Genomic DNA, 19,509 nt, shown 5'->3' with positions numbered 1-19,509 from the left:
GAAAAAAATACAGCCAGACTAAAAAAATAAAAATAAACTAGAGCTGCGAGCAGCTATAAAGGGCCCTCGCAGCCCGGGCCACGTTGGGGTACTGGCACATTGGAAGCAGAATTTCGTTGACAATGCCATGATAAACCTTTACATTTGTATTTTTTATTTTTTTTTGCCAGGTGTGATGAGTGTGTCAAGCTCAATGGGTTTTGATGATTGTTAAGATCTGCAAAAATCAGCGTCTTTTTTTTTAATTTTAGGCAATGAGTTGCCCTGATTGGTATTTTTTGCAAAAGTACATTTACACATCATCGCTCGTACTCATTGCACAATGTTGTCCATAGAGGCGATAAAAAAAAATGAAACTAAATAAAAAATTACATATGTTTGGATCGGTCTGATGCCAGTGAACATATTTAGTGGTGGAAAGTAAAAGAATATTCATAAATGACTTAGTTATCACACTTACAATGAGTTTAAATTTTTTGTAAAAATACCGTAAGTGAGGCATTTTTTTTATGACTCACTGACTAGGTGGCGCTGTATTTACAACTGAATTTTGTCATAGAGATACCTTCAGGCCTTGACTATAAATATACATTTCAAGTATGGGATTTTTTGGAGCATGTACCTGGGAGTTATTCAGCATAGCCTTCATTCACGATATTGCTTTTAATGTCCATAGAGGCTATCAAAAATCAATAAAACTAAATAACAAAAATATGTATGTTTGGTTAGGTCTGATGCCAGTGAACATTTTGAGTGGTGGAAAGTACAAGAATATTCATAAATGACTTAGTTATCACACTTAGAATGAGTTTACATTTTTTGTAAAAATACCGGAAGTGGGGTATTTTTTTTTCATTCCTCAAGGGCTAGGTGGCGCTGCATATATAACTGAATGTTGTCATAGAGATAGCTTCAGGCCTTAAATATTAACATACATGTCAAGTTTGGGATTTTTTGGAGCATGTACCGGGGAGTTATTCAGCATATCCTTTTTCATTGCGAAACACAAAATTTGATGCTCCGCCCTCATCATATAGTATTCTGAAAAGTCAAGATTTTTCCCACTGTCGTTGGCTCAGGTCTTGACATGGTCCAAGTCAAGTCTGAAGTCAGTCGGATGAAACGTGTAGGAGAAGTGGGCAAAACTATGCCCCCTGTAAATTTGCTAAAATCGTAAAAAATTGGACATTCAAAAATTCGTAGCTCACTTCCTGTATATTTTAGCATATGGGTCCAAGAGACTTTTTTGTAGGTCTTGGGCTCCCTCGTACACCTAAAAATTTCCAAAGATCTTGCTTCAACGTACAAGCGGGGCTGCTTAGTTAAAAATTTCTAGGGGGCGCTATTGAGTCATTTTTGTAAAAATAGCACAATACATGATAAAATATTACTCATTTTACCAGGCCAGATGTGTGTGCCAAGTTTCATGACTTTCTGTGCATGTTTAGACCCTCAAAATCACCGTTGTTTTCTTGGCGAACAGTGCTTCGCCACGCCCACAGCGTTTCGCGAAAACTCACAAACTTCGTGTTGTGACATCATGAAGGCCGAAACCCTCTTCTGAACAAATATGAGGTAGGTCCAGTTAACGTGTTTGGAGAAAAACGTTGAAGAAAATTCCTGAAAAAAAATTGCCACTAGGCGGCGCTATCAGTAAGATGAAATATAAGTTCGTAGATGTCTTTAGGGCTGGACTCTCATCAAATGTGGGAAATTTTGAGAAGATAGGATCATCTCGGTCAAGTTAATGCAGCTTTTATTGTCACGAAAAATCTTCAGACTTTGCGTCACCGTAGCGGCCACGCCCATTGGCGAAAAGTTACAATATTCGGTGTGGGGCATGATCAACATCTTAAGGCTTTTCTGACCAATTTTCAAATGGATCCCTTCAACGAGCTCGGCACAGTAGCTAAAAACGTAAAGTATGACATTTATTGTCACCACTAGGTGGCGCTAAATGTATAACTGAATTTTATCATATAGATGTTTTCAGGCCGTGACTATTAAGTTGCATGAGAAGTTTGAGATTTTTTGGAGCTTGAACATGGGAGTTATTAAGCATTTTGTCTTTCTGGACAAATGAAATTTGAAAGGCAATTTTTGATGCCCCGCCCCCGTCATATAGTATTTCGAATAGTCAAGATATTTTGCCCAGTTGTTCTCTCAGGTCTTGAGATGATAAATGCCAAGTTTGAAGTCAATTGGATCAAAAATGTTTGCAAAGAGGGGAAAAATATGACCGCAGAATGAGCCAAAATTGGACATTCAAAAATTCAAAAAAAAAAAAAAGCCCACTTGAGACGTTGTAACCTGTAGTAACTTGTAATCATATGAAAATAACTTTTTCATAAAAAAGTATTTTTTTTTAACTAAGAAAGTCTTTTTCATATCCTCTCATAATCTTACTTATTTATTTATTTTTTTACAAAATAGTTGGTTATCGTTGTAATAGTGCTATAATATTATTTCAAATTTTTTATTATAATAATAATTTATCTATAGATATACAAATAATGTAACTTTATAATATTTAGATATTATTATTATTATTATTATTATTTATATTATTATTAATAATAATAATAATAATGATAATAATGTAATAGTTGTAAGAGGAATAACATTTTTTTTAAATGGTAAGAATAAGATGTGACTTGAACAATTAGTCATATTTTCTGCCAAATAAAAAGTGGTATTTTTCCAAAAGAAAGATTAATTAAAAAAAAAAAAAAGTTAAAGTTTCAAGCTGTTATTATAATATTAAAAATAAAATTGCAGAAAATCTCAGAAAAAAATAAAATGTTTGGAATTTGAAAAAATAAACAACACAATCTTGGGACAAAAATACTTATATCACAGAAAAATAAAACATTTGTGAAAATCCAACATTTTACTTCCCCAAATAAGACTTTTTTTTTACTTTGATAAAATTGGACTTTTATTTTTCTGGGGCAAAAACGACTTCAATCTCAAAACATTGATTTTTTTCATTGTGGCCTTAAAACTCCTCCTGACCACTGAAACCAAAAGCGTGAAAATGTGATTGACAAGCTGCGAATTCCAAAGCATCAGGTGGCGCTGTAACGCATTTTAACCATTCAGGAACGTGAAGAAAGTCAAAAGACAGAGAAAGGCGGGAAAATGGCATCTTCTTGTTTCTTCTTGCGATTGGCTGGCAACCAGTTGAGGGTGTACCCCGCCTACTTCCCGAAGACAGCTGGGATAGGCTCCAGCAACCCCCGCGACCCTTGTGAGGAGCAAGAGGTTAAGAAAGTGGATGGATGGATGTTTCCAGTTGACTTTTCCAATAGAAGCTTGCAGAAAACACGATCAGACGTCCCTGCGAAGAGGAGATTTAAACGCCCCGCCCCCTCATGAATATGAATGCGAGGAATCACGATTCCGTACGTGGTTGATTTATGTTCTTGATTTGCGTCTCATTAGGACGTCGGCGTCAAAGGTGCGTTTGGAGAAATGTCACAACGCGTTTCAGCTCCAGCGCTTCACTACCGCCTCCTATTTCATAATGAAGGCGACCGACGACGAGGGAACTTGAAAAAAACTAAACCAGGGTTTCCCAATTCCGGTCCTTGAGGGCCGGAGTCCTGCAGGTTTTCCATTTTTCCGCCTTACCAACACACCCGATACTAAAGATAAGGATCGTTCTCAGGAACGCTGATGAGCTCATGATATGAATCAGGTGTGTTGGGAGGCGGTTAAATGGAAAACCTGCAGGACTGCTGCCATCCAGGACCGGAATTGGGGAACCCTGATCTATCTATCTATCTATGAAACCATCCTTCCATCCTTCCATCCTACCCACCCATCCATCCATACAGCCGTCTTTCTATCTATCTATCTATGAAACATCCATCCATCCATCCATCCGTCCATCCATCCATCCATCTATGAAACCATCCATCTATCCATCTATCTATCTATCTATCTATCTATCTATCTATCTATCTATCTATCTATCCATCCATCCATCCATCCATCCATCCATCCCCCCCCCCCCAAAAAAATAAAATACAAATAAAAAATCCAAGATGCTCTAAAATAGAGCCTTGTGGAACACACACAATCTCTGTGTCATTACCTCTGCACAATTCTTTCAAATTGTCCATCTGTCTGTCCTTCCGTCCATCCATCCAGTTTTGCACAAATTTTCATCTTGGAAAAAAAAAAAAAAATCACAAAATTTCATCTTGGAAAACGTTTTAGTGCAGAAAATTTGACTTTTTTTTTCCCGCTTGGGGGAAAACCTCTGAAAATAATCCCAAATAAAAATATTTTATTTAAACAACAATAAAATATTTTCCAACTTTTTTTTTTTTTTATCTTAAACAAAAACTACAATTAAAAAAACAACAACTTAATTCTCATCTTCATAAATTTTGTTTTAAAGGAACTCATTGAAAATTTCTGATGCCCTCAAACCTTTAACAAGAATATTCTTGATAATGCAGGATGGTCACATGATCAAAAACAAAACAAAACAGAGCAGCGACTTCATGTCTCGCGGCGACGCACGAGGGGCGCGTGTGACGAAGCGTCTCTATAGCAACCGCGTTAGCGCCGGGTGGCTAACGTGCACATACGCACACGTGCACACGCACGCACGCGTGATTTGTTGCCTCACTTTGAAGAAGGCCAGTTGCAATATTGATGCAGACTTTCATTTTATGACAAAAGTAGTAAAATGCGCCACTTTTCCACCGTAAACTTTACGACACTTTATTGTCTCAAAGTAATTAAGAGCGCATTAAGTTTAATGTGCGGCGCACAGCTCGGGATTACACACAAACACACCAACATAAAAAAAATAAAAAATTGCTCATAAAACATGTTTACGTTTAAATATAAGCACTGTCCAATAAACAAAAAAAAAACAAAAAAAAACGTAGCTCTGAATTTGCGTTTTGATGTTTTCTTTTGTTTATCAGACTAAAAAAAGTAAAACTTTGACATGTTTTTCTTCCATTTAAAAAAAAAAAACGTTTTCTTTTACAAAACAAAACCAAATGTTTTTTTTTTTAGCATTTGAGATAAAAAAAAATCCTCAAGAATTTAGACAAAAAACATTTTCAATTTAATTTTTTTTCCCAATACACAAAGATTTTCCTGATAAAAATTGAGCATTTTTTGCCTAATTTTGCAGTTTATAAATAATTTTCTTGTTTTTAAGATAAGAATTAAAAATTGCACAAAATTTGCAGAGGAATTTTGAGAATTTTCCCACCTATTTATCTGAAGCACATTTTTTTTCAGATTAAATGAAAAACAAAAATCATCTAAAAAAACAAAAACGTAGCTCTAAATTTGTGTTTTGACGGTTTCTTTTGTTTTTCAGACTAAAAAAGTCAAACGTTGACATGATGTTCTTCCATTTTTAAAAAAAATTTTTTCTTTTAATCTGAAAAACAAAATGTTTTTTTTAGCATTTGAGATAAAAAAAAATCCTCAAGAATTTAGACAAAAACATTTTCAATTTAATTTTTTTCCCAATACACAAATATTTTCCTGATAAAAATTAAGCATTTTTGCCTAATTGTGTAGTTTTTTCCCCCTTGTTATTAAAAACAAAGAAATATTTTTTTGTTTTTAAGATAAGAATTAAAAAATGCACAAAATTTGCAGAGGAATTTTGAGAATTTTCCCACCAATTTATCTGAAGCACATTTTTTTTCAGATTAAATGAAAACAAAATTCATCTAAAAAAAAAAAAAAAAACGTAGCTCTAAATTTGCGTTTTGACATTTTCTTTTGTTTTTCAGACTAAAAAAGTCAAACTTTGACATGTTTTTCTTCCATTTTTAAAAAACATTTTTTCTTTTATTCTGAAAAACAAAACAAAATGTTTTTGTTTTTTTTGCATTTGAGATTTTAAAAAATCCTCAAGAATTTAGACAAAAAACATTTTCAATTAAATTCTTTTTACCAATACACAAAGATTTTCCTGATAAAAATTGAGCATTTTTTGCCTAATTTTGTCGTTATTAAAATCAAAGAAATAATTTTCTTGTTTTTAAGATAAGAAATAAAAAACGCACAAAATTTGCAGAGGAATTTTGAGAATTTTCCCACCAATTTATCTGAAGCACATTTTTTTTTCAGATTAAATGAAAAAAAAAATCATCTAAAAAAAAAAAGAAGACGTTTTTGTTGACTTCCTGTCAATAAAGTGTCCTCAAAGTGCAATTTTTCAGCAAGTCAGTCACTCTCAACTCAACCGTAACGGGCACACGAAAAGCACAACAATGCCAAACAATGAGCGGCGTTTCTTCACAACATCACATGATGTCGTCGTGTTCTTCTTCTTCTTCTTGTTGTTGTGGAACGCCGTGTTCAAATCGTCCCAAGACCTCTTTAAGGACACCAATTCGATTACAGGCCCATCGGGTGTAATGCGGTTTCCGCGAAAAGACGCTTAAAAAAAAAAAAAAAAAAAAGTCTATTTTCAAATGAGAAAGCGGAATGGTCAGATTTTCCTCATTTATCGGGTTCATCATTCCAAATTTGTTGCGCTCCTTCTTTGATGGACGACAACAATGATCTGAAAAGTTTGGAGGGAATAAAAATGACTCAGCCCTTGACACCAGCTTGACTGAGCCACATGAAATTTGGTGGGCATGTCTACCAGATCGGGACGCACGAAAACGTCTCAAGGACCCTTGCCCGAAATTGAACAGACTGGCAGCCATTTTGGCTTGAAGCAGCCAAAGTCCCCGATCAACACAAAATTGGCTGAAGTAGTCGATTATATGCCAAAAGGGTCCTCATGTGTCCCAAAAAAATCAAAATTGAGATATTGATATATTCGAATTCTGCACTTAATTCCCTTTAAAATGACATATAATACATGAATGTACCTCAGAAATGTACAAAGTTACAGCAGTTTTCATGTTGGAAGGTTGAAATCCCTAGTTTTGAGAAAAAACAGTTTTTTGTCATGACTAGGGTCATGCGAGGGTTATGTTTGGGTCATGACCCTGAGGTCAAGTGTCCGTTTTGAACTGATGTAACCAGCATCTAGTTTCTACTGGTAAGATGATATGTGATGTCAGAAGCTATGTGATGTCAGGAATCTTTAATCTCTTTATCTGGTCAACAGCCAATCAGATAATTCCATGTCAGTCATGTTACCCACATGTCTAGCCACAACTGATCCAATCAATTCGTTGTCTATATAAGCCTGTCTGGGAAGTGTGTCGGATTATTACCACTGTTCCTCTGTGCAACTCCACAGCCCAAGTTAGCTTGGCGTCTCGTGATTCTCGATACATTCTTGTTGTTTCTCGTCTAGTCAAGTTTGTTCTCTGCCTCTCGATGTTATGCGAATAAAGAGTTCAAATCTTATTTGTGTCTGCGTTTTGGGGATCCAACTCGTTTTGGAAGTTTGACCTCTCAACAGATGAAAAAACGTACTAGGCAATTCACACCCCTAGTAAACATCAATGAAAAGTGGGCATAATTACCTCCGCCAAGGCGCAATTATCACCCCCGTCGTATTTAAGTGTCCCTAATGAAGTGTCCGGTGCACGTGTGCGCACGTGACGAGACAACAAATCGACGTTTTGAGCCTCGTGACGTCCGCTTTCATATTTGTCTGCTTTTGTATTTGTGCGGAGGACATTTGCGCATTGCTACGCTTCACGGTGGCATCGGTCAAGGTAAACAGGCAGCCGTTGTTTGCGCTTTTCACGGGATCGAGATGAGTCACCCGCACGCGCACGAGCGCGCGGGCGGGAATAAAGTCACTCCAGACGACGCGGAATTTAGCCGCGATGGTCTTTTGTCGTGCGTTGAATTGGAGCTGCCAGGTGTTGCCATGGCAACCATCACATCATTCACTGTCCAATATTTGGTCAGCGGTCTGAATGATGACGGCTTGTTAGACGATTAAGTTGCAATGACACGCAAACACAAAATAAAAAAAAAAGTTAGAAATACTCTATTTACTAACGTCCATGCAGAACATTACATGAAATGATTCTTGGATCGAATGATGTCATCCAGCAGCACCCTGTCACGTATACATCACCTTTACATCAGATGAGTCACCATCACGTCGCTTCCTGTCACGTATACGGTGAACGATGAGGAGAAAACACGTTGACGATCATCGCGGTGCAGAAATCACGGCCGCCTCGGCGTGACCCGCACGCCGTGGTGGGGGGGGTGGGGGGGAATGCATTGTGGGTGTTTGCATCCCCGTTGGAAGCGACAATTCACGAGGAGAGGAAATGAACGGCGGGCCCAGATAAGAGCGCGAGTGTGTATGAAGTGTGTGTGATGTCACAAGTGATGATGTCACGTCTTTTGAACTGTGAGGCGCAAACGGCCCGCCAGGTTTCTTCTCATTTTGTGCAATTCTGCGTACGGACCAACTTGATCAACTGACTTTTAGCAACAAGCTCAGTAAAGCTCGGGTAGCCTTCGACTATCAAGTAATTCTGCTAATTAACTAACTCACCGAAAAACCAAAGTTCTGGACAAACAGAAGCTCTCGGTTTCATTTGTTCATTTGTGAACGTTACGATTGAATTCTATCAAAAATTTTCACAGATGTGGAAGAATCTGTGACTTTGCGTCGTGTTATCTTACCTGTGGGTAAGCATTTGTGTGTGAATATTCGTCATTTGAAGGAAAAACACTCCCGAAGTCGATGCTAGCTTCGCGTTAGCATTTGAATGGGATCCTACCTTCGGTTTTAGCATTAGCGCCAGGCTAGCGATGTTTTAAAAACGAAGCATGTTTTGTATTTAAATACACAGCGAATGTAATTCTTATCATCGTGTGTTTCGTTTTAACAGTTAACTCCAACTGGGTCGTCATTAAACAGCTTAAAAGACGAATTGGGACAACAGAATAACAAACGCGACACACTTGCTAGTTGCTAATGCTACACAAGTAAAACGGTGCATTCAGGGTACTTTCACAGTGTCGGAAACTTGGGTTTTCTTCGACTATCACGTTTTAAGGGGAAAATAATCCGCTATTTGGCCCGAATTGACCGATTGTTTTGGTTGATGTTGGAAGGGCAATAATCGACCGACTATAATTAATCGGTCGGGCCCTGCTACTAAAATTAATTAACGCTTCCTTTGACCAGTTTTCAAGGAAAGCGGTTTTAGCTTAACCTGGCAATAACCAGACGGATTTGAGCTTCACTCAAGTGAGTTCTCCGCAATATCCATCTGGTACTTTTCGTCTTCGTTCTTGCCGGAGGGGGGAAAAGCACGAACGTCTTACCAGCTCGAATTGCACAAAAGCGCTGCTCGCTGTTCAAACATTCAACAAGGAAACGTGAGTAATTCTGCACGAACACAATTAATTGTAGCATCAATTCGTCCGTGTTCGCTTTGTTTGTTAGCTCCGGCGTCGGCGCTGGCTTCCTGGTTGCATATCCCGCCCCCAAAACACAATATCGCTCTGTGATTGGTCCGAACCACGAACGGCGGTTATCTGCGGGAGCGGTACAAATGTATTTTTGTGAACTCACAAATACCACCAGAATTCCTCTTGCGAGAACAAGGTTAGTTTTAGCTAGCTGTCATGGAAATGTACAAAAATAGATTTCGTTTTTGAAGACGTCCGATTACTTACTAAACCAGCCAACAAACCAGGACACGAAAACTACCAACGAAACCAACCAACCAACCAACGGACCCACCACCAAACTAATGTCATTTCATTTGATTGTTTATTTGAAAGGGTCAATGCACTTTGATACAACACCTGTGTAAATGCGCCGAAGTTAGCATACAGCTACATTAACCTCAATCGAATAACTAACCTACCTAAAAACAACATCAAACCAACCAAACAATCATCGACAAGGCTCTTCGGAAATCACTTATCAACCAGTTTATCGCGTGACTGTTATCACTAACCAACTGGCTGACTGGCCAGCTGACCGATCAACCAACTATCCAACTTTGAAAATATTTTGCAAAACTCAATTTGGTTACTGCCCAACTACCCGACCAACCAACCAACTACGGTAAATTACGAGAAAGTTTCCTTCAACAAGCTTTCATCTTCTGAAGATCCTTCCATAAAATATAATTTTTGATGTTTTTTTGCATGTCCGTCCAAACTAACGCTCACTTTGACTCTGCGTCACAATGATGATGTGTAGTTTTTGCACAAGTCTGTTTACTAATTGAACCAAGCAACCAACCGACACTCGTCCTCCTTCTGCCGACCAGCAACTGAGGTTGCTTTCGACTAAATGTTCCCGAAAATCAACTGTCAATTTTTTTTGAGCGATCCTTCAGTTCATACTAACTGATTAATGACCAATTAACTAACCGGCTAACTTAAGACTCAGTGTGACAAGGCCCCACATTAATTGGTTATCTAATTTATGTGTAATACTGCGCTCGCGCTCAGGTTGCTTTTGACAAGCATTTACATGAATCAGTTATGTCATTTTTAGCATAATTTTGCTTATACACTAACTAACAATTGCTATTCCTACACGATTGTAAAAACGTGGAGCCTGATGAAAGAAGCTGATGAATGCTACCGAATGAACAATTCTGAGCTCTCTCCAGAAAAGAAAAAACAAAAACAAAACGTGGAGCCTGCCTCTCCGGAGAGCATTTGTAGGTGTAGCAAAAAACATCCTAACCGAGTGACCCGCATCCTGTTGTTGACGCGAGGACAGGAAAGCGTCCACATCCCCTCCAGTGGGAAACGCAGGCGGGTTATAAATAGCCACAACAGGTAGCATCGTGGCCACGCTGCTCGGGAGCGTTATCGGCCCCTCTTGTCGGACCCATATTAAATGTCAAGATCAGCGGGTCACGCGCTGCAGCTTCAATACGTTTAGTACATTTTATTCCGCTCGTTCCACAAACGACGTGATGATATTCCTTTATTGCCTGCTGCACACAATCCCGCTGAAAAAAGAAAGCAGAAAACATCAATTCATTGACCGATTGAGTGATTGACATCCTTGAGGTCCGGAGTCCAGCAGGTTTTAGATGTTTCCGCCCACTAGCACACCTGATTCATATAATCAGTTTATCAGGATTCCTGATAAAGATCCTGATCTTTAGTATCAGGTGTGTTGGTAGGCGGAAACATCTAAAATCTGCAGGACTTGGGATCTCGAGGACCGGAATTGGTGAACCCTGACATATACCTACCAACCAACCAACCAACCAACCAACCAACCAACCAACTAAACCAATCAATCAAATTAACCAACCAACCAACCAACCAACCAACCGAGTGACCAACCAACCAACCAATCAACCAACCAACCAACCAACCAACCGAGTGACCAACCAACCAACGAACCAACGAACCAACCAACCAACCAACCAACCAACCAACCAACCTCCCAACCAACCAATCAAATTAACCAACCAAGCAACCAAGCAAGCAACCAACCAACCAACCGAGTGACCAACCAACCAACCAACCGACCAACCAACCTACCAACCAACCAATCAACCAATCAACCAACCAACCAACCGAGTGACCAACCAACCAACGAACCAACGAACCAACCAACCAACCAACCAACCAACCAACCTCCCAACCAACCAATCAAATTAACCAACCAAGCAACCAAGCAAGCAACCAACCAACCAACCGAGTGACCAACCAACCAACCAACCGACCAACCTACCAACCAACCAACCAACCAACCAACCAACCAACCAACTAAACCAATCAACCAAATTAACCAAATTAACCAACCAACCAACCAACCAACCTAGTCTTTGGTATGACCCTGCCGGGGATTGAACCCACAACCTCCCAGTTTCAGGGCCACTACCACCACGCTTCCTCATTCCTGTTCCTCAAGGGCTGGACTCCTGCAGGTTTTAGATGTTTCCGTACCCCAGCACCTGATTCTCAAGATCAGGATGAGCCGATTAATATGAATCAGCTGTGTTGAAGGTTGGAAACATCTAAAACCTGCAGGACTCCCGTTCTCAAGGAGCAGGAGTGAGGAAGCCTGAACTAAACCAACCAACACAGAGGGAAAAACAAGCAAATATACAAAATGAACCAATCAGACAACCGACTAACTAACCAAACCAAACAACCAAGTGACCAACCAACCAATGAAACCAACCTACCAAATTTTGCATTTTTCCTCCCTGGCCTCAACCAGGCTTGCTGTGAGAATAATAATACACACAGGAAGTGATTTGCATTCAAAACAATTACTTACATGTCCTCACTTGTTATCAAAGTCAAGATAAGTGTATTGTTTTACCTTGTACTACTAACAGCTGGTGTCAAGCGCGTGGCCCGAGATGTTTTACTCGACTGTATGCGCACGGTTGATCATGTCACGTTACATTATGCAACTTTTTCCTTTGCTTTCCGAGCGCGGTCAAGTTTTACGACGCGGCTCGGGCCGGCCAAGTGCCGCGCATGCCTGGAGAACGGCATCATGGGAGTTCCGTCGCGCTCCCACGCAGCCCAACCCCGCGGGCAGCTGCGAATGCGATGAGAGGAGTCCAAAGACCCCAGAGAACCCCCGACCCAGCCCCCACCCCGAGCTGCGCTGCCATAACGCCGACAAACAGGAACGTGAGCCCTTTCTTCCCACTGTAAAATAATGACCCCCCCCCCAACCCGGGGCCCCCCAAAACACCGCCCCTTTTTCCTTCTTCCTCCTCCGCACTCCGAGGGGAATCCTCCACCCCGCCAGCGGCATTCCACATCCTGTCCGACCGACTCGCGTGCAAAACAGCGGCGGCTTTCTCAAGATGCCTCGCAGTCACGACGTAGACATTATTTTGAGAAAGACAGATATTAGCAGAGACCTCCACCAAGGCTTAGAACTATTACTGTTAGGATCCGGGTTTTTTTTTTTTTTTTTTTTTGGTAATCTTTTCCTTGTGTCTCTTGTTCTGTCAATGTCTTATCATGTCCACCTGTGCTCGTTTTCCCGTTCCCTTGTGTTTGTCCAATCAGCTCCCCAAGCAGCTTGTGTCCTGTCCAGGTGTCGCAATAACATGCATTGCTGTTCCCGTTTGAATGTAAAGATTGTCTGGCTCTGATTCCGTTTGGACATTTGTTGTAACAGTCAAGGCTACATGATAAGGCCGTATTGTGGCTACAATGAAACTGCTGTCAATACGCAAAATGGGGGTTGGTGGTCTGGTTCCTGGAATGCGGCCGGCGTGGGCCGCTCTGCTGGGTGAGCTAGGCTGGGCAGGGCACAGGAGTCTTCAGATCGACAACGTGCTAGCAACCAGTGGTGCTACCTGACCAGAATCGAGGCTGAAATTGCTGCAATCGCAATGGGCAGAATACAAGCCGATCTCCTCTTCTGGAAGGCACAACATGTGTGAAAGCTGATCCGAGGTCAGCAAAGACCCTACTGGTGAAAGAGAAGAATTGCGCTTGCCTTGGCTGCTCGCCTGGCGGGGTGGGCCTGCTGGTGGAGTCCGGGAACCGACTCACCAGTTCCAAATGACTGGGACTAGCCACAATCTACACACGGACATTCAAGATGAACTGAGCGAGCAAGTGTCTGGGGTAGTATGGGATGGATAACGATAAAAATTAATGACTATTCTAAACAATGTATATGACTGATGCGTTATAGTAATGGGTCGATGGGGACGGGTCTCGAATAAGCTTCGGCTTCTACCCGTCAGCCCTTCTTTCGGATGTCAATGTTGCAAATGATGTGATGTGATCGATGTAAGCTGTAATGTGTCCGAAAGGAAAAAATGAATAAACTAAACTAAACTAAACTCTTGTTATCTCGTTAGTATGTGTATTTAGTTTCCTGCTTTCGTTCGGTCCTCGTCGAGTCTTTGTTGTTGTCGTCGTCAACACCTTGTTTCCCTGAGTCCTGCCCGTTTAGTTGGAAACTAGTAAGTTTAGTTCCCAGCTTTGGTTTACATTTTGTATGTTGTTTTGCACTTTGTTTGTTTTATGGTCAAATTAAAGAACGCTTCAGAGCGCACCAGCCACGCCTCGCCTTGCCTCCCTCCATTTTGGTCCTCAACCCCCCCATACCATGACAATTACGTCTGCGTCTGAGGGACCAAAAAATGTAAGAAGACGGCAGAGCCCGTGTCAAACAACAAACTCGGTGTCAACCATCGGGTCTCAACTGCTGTGACCCCTGACCGGGACCTGCATTTTCCGATTTTCACCAACTTGTGACCCACTTTTAACTCATTCACTCGCCGCCATTTTCACAGAAGCAGACCCGTTCGCTCCTGTCTTTTTTACTGGATTTTGACTGATTTTGCAAGGTCTACAGAATATTGTGTTCAATGGCTATAAAATCATGGAACCCATCAAAAGAAAGATGAAAGTCTCTTCTTTCATCAGGAAAAAAAAGTATGTTTCTATCTGTTTCTTTTGCAGCAATTAGCATTAGAAGAGAGCTAAGTTTCATCAGTTTTCACAAATCTATTTAAAATTGTAAGTAATTGAGCTTTTTTCTACATGGCCCTGGTTGATCTCCTTTGCTCTGCTGCCACCTGCTGGCCGTTTGTGTAATAACTACCATTTCTGCAACCGTTCTTTGCAGTTGAAAGGCTGCATCAAAGCCTTCTGTATGCCCTAGCATAAAAAAAAAAAAAAAAAAAAAACGTATAAATACGTCTTTGGGACACTTAGAACATTAAAAAAACGTATTTACACGTTATTGGGAGCAAATGAGTTAAAGACAACAATACGGACCAGGTCTTGTTCAAATAATGTTTTGAGACATTCCATTTTCAAACATAACTACACAATATTCAAAGAGGCCCTCAAAGCTTTTATGGAGAAACTGAGGATGAACAAGTCAAGTGCAATGCAAACAAAACGACTATCTTGGCACTGATCTCTTCTTTTTTAGGAAATGAAAGATGGACGATGACCGACACAACTGTAAACGTTTTAACAGTCTGTATTATTATGCTATAAAAACATAAATGGCAATTTTTATAGAATTTTTTTAATTGGCGTTGGAAGATGCAGTTTACAGCCCGAGTAACAATAACGTCTTCTGTCACATGTCTGTCAAATTAGGGGTGCACCGATCGATCGGCCGGCCGATTTATTGGGCCCCGATTACCTTAATTTTGGAAGATCAGTGATCGGCCGATCACTTAACTCATTCACTCGCCGCCATTTTCACATTTCGCAATCCCGTTCGCTCCCGTACTGGATTTTGACTGATTTTGCAAGGCCCACAGAATATTGTGTTCGATTGCTATAAAAGCATGGAACCGATCAAAAGAAAGATTAAAGTCTCTTCTTTCATCAGGAAAAAAAAAGTATGTTTCTATCTGTTTCCGTTTTGCAACAATTAGCATTAGAAAAGAGCTAAGTTTCATCAGTTTTACCAACTAATTTAAATAAAACCAAGAAACAAAACGGACAAAACAACAAACTTAACAAATTCATCCAACCACTAATCAACTAGCTAAACAAAATAACTCATCACCCAACTGAGCCAACCAAATGACGTAAATTAATCAAACTATACAAACCAACCCATCAACCAACTAAACTAATGGACAAAAATTAATCAAAAAATTTATAATCCAAACAAATCAACAATCAACACCCGCTATCTGACCAAATTGGCTTAAACCAACTAAATAACAAACTAAACCAAACAACGGCGTAAACCAAGCAACCAATAAACTAACAAACTAAACCAGCAAACTAAACCAACCAAACCAAACCAACCATTCAAACAACACTAAAACCAATCATCTCTAAACCACGCTAGCAAGTAACAAACTAAACTATCCAACTCAAATCTCAACTCAACTTGTTTACTTATATTGCGCTTTCAAACAGCCAGACAACAAACCAAGAAAATACACCATCAAATTAACAAACTAATAAACAAAACAATTTCAACCAACCCACGCACCAACCAACCAATTTACAATCTAATCCAAGCTAGCAACCAACAAACTAAACCAACCAACCAACCAACCAACCAGCCAGCCAGCCAGCCAAGCAACCAACCAACCAACCAACTAATCCAAGCTAGCAACCAACAAACTAAACCAACCAACCAACCAACCAACCAACCAACCAACCAACCAACCAACCAACCAACCAACCAACCAACCAACCAACCAACCAACCAACCAACACCAAACAACCTCTAACCAAGAAACTTATCTGGCTTACTAAACTAAGCCAATCAACCGATGTAAGCAAACTAAAGAAGTAAACCAACCAACAATAAAGCCGACCCACCCACTGAACAAACCAACCAACAGTCAAAAGCAAACCAACTAAATAAAACCAAGAAACAAAACCGACCATTCAAACAACCCTAAAACCAAGCATCCTTAAACCACTCTAGCAAGCAACAAACTAAACTAACCAGACAAGCACCCAACAAAATAGACCATCAAATTAGCAAACAAAACCAACCATTTAAACCAACCTCCCCACCAGCCAACCAACCAACTAAACCAACCGACCTACAATCTAATCCAAGCTAGCAAGCAACAAACTAAACCAACCATCCAACCAGCCAGGGAGACGTACAAGCAACCACCAAAAGAGGTCTCGGTATTTTGAGACTAATTGACAATCCTCATGCAGTCATCATGACTGTTTGTCGTCAACAACAAAACACAAAACAAGCTGCAAGAACGTCCACAGCTGGAGGCTAACACATGCTCAGCATGTGCTTAGGAGGGGGAAGCGGCACTACCGTTTGGTCGGCATGGTTACGAGGACAACAGGAAGTGGAAAGTTAAGGAGCTCCTCAATCTGCTGTGTCATCTTCGTCTTTGACGCTAAAGTATTTATTGTGACCGCCAGTTCAGGAAGTCGCAATTACGCGCAAGTGGAAAGTGTGGAATGAATGAATGAACGCCGAGTCCAGGATTAAGTCATCAATGCTCAGGCTAATGTTTTTTTGTTTTTCTTTTTAATTTAGCCCTCCAAATGTCATTTTCTTGGCATGTCTTTCACGTGTGGACACAAAAACAAACAAAGATGCTTTGTGAATAAGGTTTGTTTTGAAGTGGACACTAGAGGGGTAATGCCAAGACTTACCTCCTGGATATCACCTGATAATTCGGTAGACCGTCAATAACGAGAAGACCCACAAAAAAAACTCTCAAGAAGCTATGCCCGTAAAGACGAAGAAAGTCTGCCATTTTGTTTTTCAAAGTGGACCTTTAAGGGGCAAAATCCAGGGAAGCTTGTCACTGGATTTCCTTTTTGAAAATGAAGTCCCGGAATTCGGTTTCACTTAGCAATGTGAAATATATGAGTAGACCAACAAAAAAAGTCTCCAGAAACAATGGCCGCGGTAAGACACAGGAAGTCAATTTGCGTTGAAGTGGACATTTTCGGGCAACATCCTGGCATCCTTGTCGGGGGATTTTTACTTTTTATTTTTTTTCCAAACATTTAAAATGACAATAAAACAAAAATTTAACAATTGTTTAAAAAAAAACAAAAAAAAACAAAGACATTGAAGTTATTCCACAAAACAAGGATGAAATATCACTGTTTTCGTTCTCCATAAATAATAATTATGACTTCAAGCAAACTCATTTACAAAAGAAAAGACTTACTGTTGCAAATGGAACAGGATGAAGCAACTGCTTATCGAGTCCTATCTCGATTTTAACTCACTTATTACTTTAACTCATTATTCGTTAAATGCCTGAACAAAAAAATTGTACATTCAACCACAGTTTTATTATTCTTCCCTGGTATATTTATCAAAAATGAAGTTTTACAATTTCTTAAATTGAAAAATACTTGTACTTCTTTTAATGTTTTCCTCAAAACAATTCTACAAAACCGCCCCACAGATCAAAATGCACATATGCAACCAATAATTCAATAACTGTAAATAATTTTTGTCTGTATGTTGCCGGGAAGCATTTTATTATTTGCCCTATACATACATTATTTGTCAAGTGTTAAAATCTACCCGATCCCTAAATTTTAATGTGCGTAATTTTAAACAAAGTTTATTGGTGTGTTCAAGGTATCCTACATGATTTATTATTCTTAATGCTTTTTTTTTTTTTTTTGATGAACAACACAAAATATACATTCCTGTAATATGTGTCTGACCTTTTCCAACAATCAATGTCAACAATGTCCGGCTACTTACAATATTTGCACGTTTTAACTTGTAATATCAACTTTTCCGCATTCATTTTCAATGGGACAGACATTGAAATTATACTTAAAGTATCACTTTCCACGCCCACTTCCGTACATATGACATATCATCATGTCCAGGTGTTTTACACCGCTGGGTGGTACAGTTGGTATAGTGCATTGTCTAGTAACCAGGAGGTTAAAATTTCATAATTGATCTCTCAATTTACTTGATGAGCATTCCACATGCATTCAAATCTTCGCATTTCGCTATTAGCATTCAGCGTTCAGCATTCCCACGCAATTTCTCGAAATTGCACTTAGTCTAGTTTAACTCTTTGTTTTTGAAAATCAAGCCCTGCAAATCAGTTTCACTTAGCAGTGTAAAATTAGGTGGGCATTTTTACGAGTAGATCCACAAAAAAAAAAAAAAGTCTCTAAAAATCATTCCTAGTATGACACAGGAAGTGTGACATTTCGGTTTTGAAGGGGTTCTTTTCAGCTTGTCCTACAAGACATTGACGAGTACGTGAACCTTTCAGGCTAAATGCTACAAAGGCATGTGTCGCCCTCTGACACGTGAGTGACTTTTGTGTCAAGAAACAACATCAGGAGTGAGTGACGTCCCCGCCAAAGCACATCAATCAGCGAGCCCAAATTACAGGACGACCTTCGCCTGGCGAACAACCCGCCGCCGACGTGAGCGCGTACGTTCGCCGGCCAGCCCGTCAACAACGGCAACGCGCCGCCGAGTGTTTTGCCGTTTGTGAGTCACGCTCGTCGTCGTCAACGTAGCATTAGCCGCACGCCACACCGCTAACTTGGTCAGTCTGGTTTTGTGTGCTTTATGAGTCACAACTGGGTGCGTACTCTCCCGAGAGTTGTTATTTTGGGAATGTGTGCGATTGTGTATTTTGTTTGTGTGTGTGTCAATGTTTGATGTAGCGCGTACGGGAGCCGGTGGCTTTTGTTTGTGCTACATGGGGTCATTGATTCTCTTTGACCGCTGTGTTTGAAGCAATTTATTTTGGTATGAAAAAAAAAAAAAAAAAAGCCTTTGAAATCATCAATTTGAACATTGCTGGTTTGAAGACATTGCAAATAAAATCTCTCTCTTTTTTTTTTTTTTTTAATTTTATTTATTTATTTTTTTAAGCAAAAATCCCGTTTTAATCCGAGAACTGCATTCATCCTCTGGATTACCCCCAACGTTAACTTGCTCCAACTTCTACAGGAGTCGTCGAAATACAGAGTTGCCCTTGAGATACGAGTGACTCGACCTTTGAGTTTTTCAAGATACAAGTCGTCAGCCGGCGCCAATTGTTGTTTTCTTGCTTTGACTTGAGGGCAAACAACAACAGTACTATTAATACTATTACAATATTATTGTTATTAATGCTACATTTATTAGTGTTGATATTG

General features: G+C 39.8%; 1 protein-coding gene across 1 annotated transcript in view; it reads right to left on the bottom strand.

The window, feature by feature from the left end:
- Positions 1 to 3,278: 3,278 nt before the first annotated feature.
- The window catches only part of LOC144013547 (uncharacterized), a 219,659-nt gene continuing 203,428 nt past the window's right edge, over positions 3,279 to 19,509 (bottom strand). The window contains exons 5-6 of the mRNA XM_077512563.1: positions 4,100 to 4,173; positions 3,279 to 3,340 (exon numbers count right to left, since the gene is read on the bottom strand). Of these exons, the coding sequence (XP_077368689.1) occupies positions 3,331 to 3,340; positions 4,100 to 4,173 (84 nt within the window). The 3' untranslated portion in view covers positions 3,279 to 3,330. The remainder of the gene's footprint in view (positions 3,341 to 4,099; positions 4,174 to 19,509) is intronic.

This window comes from Festucalex cinctus, chromosome 1, assembly GCF_051991245.1.
Source record: "Festucalex cinctus isolate MCC-2025b chromosome 1, RoL_Fcin_1.0, whole genome shotgun sequence".
Lineage (NCBI taxonomy): Eukaryota > Metazoa > Chordata > Actinopteri > Syngnathiformes > Syngnathidae > Festucalex > Festucalex cinctus.
This window is presented reverse-complemented; position numbering and strand designations above follow the sequence as displayed.